The sequence below is a fragment of the Sinocyclocheilus grahami genome, unplaced genomic scaffold, assembly GCF_001515645.1.
Source record: "Sinocyclocheilus grahami isolate Dianchi unplaced genomic scaffold, SAMN03320097.WGS_v1.1 scaffold2267.1, whole genome shotgun sequence".
In the NCBI taxonomy this organism is placed as follows: Eukaryota; Metazoa; Chordata; class Actinopteri; order Cypriniformes; family Cyprinidae; genus Sinocyclocheilus; species Sinocyclocheilus grahami.
In genome coordinates this window covers 33,818-40,353 of record NW_015507446.1, presented here as the reverse complement: position 1 = coordinate 40,353, position 6,536 = coordinate 33,818, and the positions used below count along the sequence as shown (strand labels likewise).

The 6,536-nt window shown below is 36.1% G+C and overlaps 1 protein-coding gene across 1 annotated transcript; it reads right to left on the bottom strand.

Moving 5' to 3' along the window:
* Positions 1-3,057: 3,057 nt before the first annotated feature.
* Positions 3,058-5,251, bottom strand: LOC107574556 (C-type lectin BfL-2). The gene is made up of 5 exons (XM_016261009.1): positions 5,179-5,251; positions 4,816-4,859; positions 4,264-4,635; positions 3,273-3,358; positions 3,058-3,171 (listed from the first exon to the last, which is right to left on the bottom strand). The coding sequence occupies exons 2-5, from the start codon at positions 4,850-4,852 to the stop codon at positions 3,058-3,060; spliced, it is 609 nt and encodes a 202-aa protein (XP_016116495.1). The 5' UTR covers positions 4,853-4,859; positions 5,179-5,251.
* Between the last annotated feature and the right edge of the window lie 1,285 nt (positions 5,252-6,536).

Sequence of the window (6,536 nt, the reverse complement as noted above, 5' to 3'; positions counted from 1 at the left end):
ATATATAAAAAAATATAAAAAAAATAAAAGGGGTTAGCGGTACTGAGCCTTCACATGGCAGCCCTGTTTTGACTAATTTTACAGTACCACACAGTTCTAATGAATTTATTCTTTATTGGAATCAAAAGAATGGTTATGAACCACAGAAACCACCAACACTAGGCAAAACAATATGAGAAAGGAGAAATATGCAATTACTTAAGAGAAATTGTACTTATTTTTGCATAAATATGCTTGTAACCAATTGCTTTAATATATAATTGTACTTGTAATCACTTATCTATCATGCAAATATGCTAATTAGAATATTACATGGCCAAAACATGTATCAGGGACCAGTATTCCTGGTCTTGGAGGAATACAAAGGAGTAATGGTCATTTTAAGGACCTGACAGCCGCCATTTTGAAAATGGGGCCTTTCTTGGAGTCAAACTTTGGTAAACTTTTAGTATGTTTTTAAGTACATCTGATACTACTGTAAACCACTGAGAAACCTTTTGTTAGATTTTCTTTGGGGTCAAGCCATATTTGCTCTTGACATAAATTTGATCGCAATCTCGAAATAAAATCGGTTTATCACCGAGCCCTAGATATAATGCAATGCAGTACAATGCCGATTGAGAGCTGAAGAAATAAAGGCTCCTCAGAAGATGTGAGATGTTCTGGAGGCTTGTGAAGATCATTCCTCCGCTGAGGAACAGTGAAAGTAAAGCTTCTGGAAACAAACGCTCCTCAAAAGATCCTGAGGATCAGATTTGAGACTCTAAAACATGATTGATGGAGAATCAAGTAAAGCTGAGCTGCTTCAGTGCAGTACGTGTTCATCTGGAGATATTACTGCAGTTATTCTGACCTTTACTTGATAAAAATTACTCGAGATCTGACACGAGAAGTGTTGTTACAATTACACTGAAAGAGCTTTGACTGGCTAAAACACTCAATCAGACGACAGAAGACATGAGGAGATCGAGTGAAACAGGTTTAACAGCCCAGTTTTGATCATTTAGAGGCCTTAGAAATAATATACAGTGGATACAGTAGCTTTATAGGGTAAAAATATGATAAAAATGAATGAAAAAGGAAGAAAAAGACACAACTAACCTTCCAAAAGAACCAAGAGCAAAGCAGTCTTCATCATGAACAACTTCTCTTAATCTTCAATCTGCTGCAAAATAAAAAAAACTTTCTTATTCCGTCTCTAACAGTCTGTGTAATGAGTTTCTTGTCCTCTCTTGAGTATCTGAATGACATTAACTTTCCCTGTATTTTGATTTTACATACTTTACCAAAGCTACTGAAATTCAATCCGTGACTGCAGAGATTTGCATGACAAGCATTTATATAAACTCACAAACAAGCAAAGGTCAAGTCTACAACATGTCGAACATATACAACGCATAAAGCCAAAAACATTAAGTATTGTATACGCAGCATACATTTGTGACCCTGGAGCACAAAATCAGTCATAAGGGTAAATTTTTCCAAATTGAGATTTATACTTCATCTGAAAGTTGAATAAATAATCTTTCCATTGCTGTATGGTTTGTTAGGATCGGACAATATTTGGCCGAGATGCAACTATTTGAAAATCTGGAATCTGAGGGTGCAAAAAAATCTAAATATTGAGAAAATCATCTTTAAAGTTGTCCAAATGAAGTTCTTAGCAATGCATATTACTAATCAAAAATTACGTTTTTATATATTTACGGTAGGAGATGTACAAAATATCTTCATGGAACATGATCTTTACTTAATATCCTAATGATTTTTGACCCATACAATGTATTGTTGGCTATTGCTACAAATATACCCAAGCGACTTAAGACTGCTTTTGTGCTGCAGGGTCTCACATTGTTCTCATTACAGTACCTTTGATGCATAAACTGTGTAAAAATCAAAATAAAAGACTAAGATTACATTATAGTGACTCGCTGATATTAAGTAAATATACTCATTTTAAACATGTAATCAGCTAAAATAGGTAATGACGTGTGTAGGATATCAGACAATCTAATATTTGGTCAAAACATGGTTGAAACCTGAGGAGCCCAAATTCCACAGAGGCCCAAGACAACAGGATGCTCATAAATCAGACCCTAGCCAGTCTGAAGCAAGCCTAACCAACTCTTTCACAGAACAGCTTTCAACATTAACACAAAAGAACACTTATTGACAATTCCAAGGAGATTGTCAATTTTGGGGCAAGTTATCAAGAATAATGGTCAAAAGAGATGCACAGCGTGACCAGCACATGGAAGCATGTGATAGTGATCACAAGCTCTTCGGATTGACTTTTCCCCCCACCTAAGAGAAAGAACAGACTGAGATTCCTTACAGACATTTTAACCTCTCTGGTCTTCACAGAACGCATCCTTACGTCCACAGAATGCCAAAGAAACTGCATTTCCATGTAAATATGCATCTAAATGACACTAAAAGGACTTGTTGTGAGCAACTAATCATTGCTATGCAATAACTCCATATTATGTATGTAACCCACATGTGACTTATCTGGTCTTAATCATTTATTGTGAATGAATTTTTAATAACTATTGAATCGCTTAATGGTTCATATTCAGGTTTGGTATGTGTGAGTTTGAGAATTCATGCTTGAAACGTTTATTCTAATCACTTCGTTGTCAAATGTATCATATTCTTGTTATAGAAATCATGTCCAAATGTATACTCTGCCAGAGCGAGAAAAACGCGGACCATGTGAATGATGAGATAACATTTGATTTATTGAATGGGGAGGAGAAATATACAACACCCCGAGCTAGTGTTTTCACTATATTTTGGATATAAATATCCATTGCAGAATTGATGTCACACGGCTCGTTCACTGAATCGCTGGCCGTCTCAGTGATCAGCCGTAAAACAGTGATTCTGTCCTAATTCCCTTACATATTAATGGTGGAGTTCCCTTTAAAATCTTAAATGATTCCCTTTGAGCTAAATTGACCTGTTTCCCTTACACGTGTCAAATCAAAGATTGCAGTTCTTACTATACTATTATTTAATAGCGGATCAATAAAACAACTTTCTTTTGTCCGTTTTTCAAGGCCCAGTCTGTTGAGTGGCATCCCTCTTCTGGAAGACATTTCCATCTGGCTGAATCTTCCATGAGAGTTTTGCATTTGTTAGTCCATTCTCCTCAAGTCTCTTCCCCATCTGAAGAACACAAACAGACTTATACTACTTAATACTCTTGGTAAGTTTCTCCATTATCACTGTGCTTTCCGTATACTGTACATGCTCTTATATAAACTCACCTGCAGCAGAATCTCTGTCTTCACTGCAGGATCATTCACATTTTGACTTGAGTTGACTTCCAGTCTCACCGTCTGTTTGCGTCTCTCTGTGCAACACGAAAATACACACAGCGATCAAAGTATGATGGAATAATATAATATTTTGCAGGTGTATTTTTTTTTTTTATCATAGCATTTTAGAAAAGTAACTGCTATTGTGCTATTATCCCATTTATTTCTACAAATTCAGGACACTGAAATAACATATGTAAAATAAATAAAGCAATGGAATAAATAAAAACAATACAATTTTAAATAAAAAAATATATAAAATATATAAAGAACGAAACAACAAATCAACATGAATATATACAAAAACAATTCAACAATTAAATATAAAAGACAGAAACTTCTGAAAATCTCAGCCAGTCCATAAAAACAAATTAAAATAACAAAAATAAATATATACATATATACATACACACACATAAACTAACCCGTTCCTTTATATTTTTCTGCAATTACACATCTTGCCTAAATTACAAAAAAAAGCACATATCCCCTGAAAAGTTAGGAGAAAAATCAAGAACAAAAATTTTTAATATTCATTTTTGAGAGAGGAAAACAAGGCACAAGCTTGATTTTCCAGACAAACTAAACAAAATGATCAGAACAACAGAAATCATCCTAAACAAAAACACATCTGGGCTGCGTTTCCCAAAAGCATTGTAAGCCTAAGTACGTCGTAGTCCCACTGCCACCAATGGAGCTTCGATCAACTTAGGCTAACGATGCTTTTAAGAAACACAGCCCTGGACAGTATTTAACTGTATTTTATACTAAATCAAATTCAGTCTGTGGTGATATACATGCTAAGACTCTAAATCTCAGTCTGTTGTTAGGACTGATTGTTATGTTGTGTCAGTGATCCTTCTCTATATCAACAAGACAGCGGTTTAATCAAAGTTTTGCACTTTTAAATCAAAGTCGTGAAATGTGTGCAAATACTCACCAGTATAGCAAACAGAAGGACGTGTTCCTTTACAGTCCAGATCATTAAGCTTCACCTCCTGAGTCACTACCACGCAGTACTGACTGCTTTCCCAGTTGTTCGGTTGATTGGGAGCCCACGGCATGAACGTGGATGAGCTCTGATCGGACCAGACCCAGGGAGCGTTGCTGTCTGTCCGACTGAGTCCGGTCCACACGTCTCCATTATGAAACTGCCGTATGACTCTCATCATCTCATCCAAATCTGTCTGCTCGTCGATGGTGGCCAGATCAATGTAATTCCGTCGGCAATGCATCTGCGCGTCTGACCAGCTCATCGACTTCGGCACAAAGTAAAACATACGAGTCTGTGAGAATGCCACATGCGTCAGAGCTGAAGATACAATAAATTTAATTAGTTAAATGTGTCATAGTGTGTATGAACTACAGCTATATGTTGTTGACATTTTGAACTGGGATTAAATGAACTAAAACTTTAAATTCAATGTTTGATAGGTGCCTCTATGACATTATCCTTGTTTAAACATTAATAAATAATGAAAAATGAACTAACCTGCCAGAAGAACCAAGAGCAAAACCCTCTTCATCATGAATCACCTATAAGAAAACAAACTAAACTGCTATTAAAAAAATTATCTGGTTTAACCTACAAACTAACCAAGGTACTAAAACATCAACACTTTATCAAAATGCTTCCTTTACCAATAAATGAGTAGTTGATTTAAAAAAAAACTTACTCAAAGTAATGAGTGGATGAATGGAGATCAATCTCTGAGATTACTGCCAACTCAATCCTTCTAAGTCTAGTTACATTAGATTGATTAAAGGTCAATACACATTACTTATCAAAGACTGCTTCACTTTAGGCATTAGAAAGTCAAAAACTCTTCTGGAAGTTTAAATAATGACTTCTTACCAGTGGTGTGCCTCAGGGTTCGGTGCGCAGCCCTCTTCTCTTCTGGATTTACACCACCTCACTGTGAGACGTAATACATGCAGCTCTATCTCCTCATTCTCAAAACCACACCTCCTGTCAGCTCACATCTCAGCCCATATCTCAGCCTATCCTAACACCAGCTGAAATCTGTGAGGACACAAACTCCCGATCATCATGGTCAGTCCATTAGTTAACCGCGTCACTAATACCAGACAGATGTAAATTAATAATAACCGAAACAATTTAAAAATAAATAATTTGGAATGAACTAAAATTAAATGTTAGAAAAAACAAAATACAACAAATAAATATAAATACATATAAAAACAAATCAACAATTAAAGGGATAGTTCACCCAAAAATGAAAATGTGATGTTTATCTGCTTACCCCCAGGTCATCCGAGATGTAAGTGACTTTGTTTCTTCAGTAGAACACAAACAGAGATTTTTTAACTCAAACCGTTGCAGTCTGTCAGTCTTATAATGTCTGTGGATGGGAATCACGGCTTTGAGAGTAAAAAAAAAAACATACACAGACAAAACCAAATCAAACCCTGCAGCTCGTGATGATACATTGAGGTCTTAAGACACGAAACAATCGGTCTGTGCAAGAAACTGAACAGTATTTATATATATTTTTTTACCTCCGATCCACCGCAATGTCCAACTGTCCTGAGCGCATTCACAACATCCGGCATGTGACATCAAATAAATAAGGTCGGGCAAAAAATTCCACGTCTGATGATATATCAAAATCGTCTCCCATTGTGATGACCTGTACTTCTAAATATCGACAGATCGTTTCCGCACATGCATCTACTATCATAGATATGTATAGATGCCCTATTCGACCGCTACAGATATGTTGATGCGTCCGCCATTTCGGAACGTATCGCAGCTCAAAGAAATAGTCACTAATGAGGCATCTACTTATGTATATATATATATATATATATATATATATATATATATATTTCTACTATGCCAGAGCATTACACGCGTCACGCGCCAGATGTTGTGAACGCGTTCAGACATTGCGGTGGATCAGAGGTAAAAAATGATATACTGTTCAGTTTCTTGCACAGACCGATTGTTTCGTGTCTTAAGACCTCAATGTATCATCACGAGCCGCAGGGTTTCATTTGGTTTTGTCTGTGTATGTTTCTTTTTACTCTCAAAGCCATGGAGCCCATTGACTGCCATTACAGGACTGATAGTTTGAGTTAAAAATCTTCGTTTGTGTTCTACTGAAGAAACAAAGTCACTTACATCTCGGATGACCTGGGGGTAAGCAGATAAACATCACATTTTCATTTTTGGGTGAACTATCCCTTTAA

What these genes read in the sequence shown, in the direction of transcription:
- LOC107574556 (XM_016261009.1), bottom strand. Translation starts at nt 4,852, where the DNA reads ATGATGAAGAGGGTTTTGCTCTTGGTTCTTCTGGCAG. An exon ending in GCTCTTGGTTCTTCTGGCAG is followed by an intron (nt 4,636 to 4,815) that starts GTTAGTTCATTT and finishes TTGTATCTTCAG; the next exon opens with CTCTGACGCATGTGGCATTC. An exon ending in TCCTTCTGTTTGCTATACTG is followed by an intron (nt 3,359 to 4,263) that starts GTGAGTATTTGC and finishes CGTGTTGCACAG; the next exon opens with AGAGACGCAAACAGACGGTG.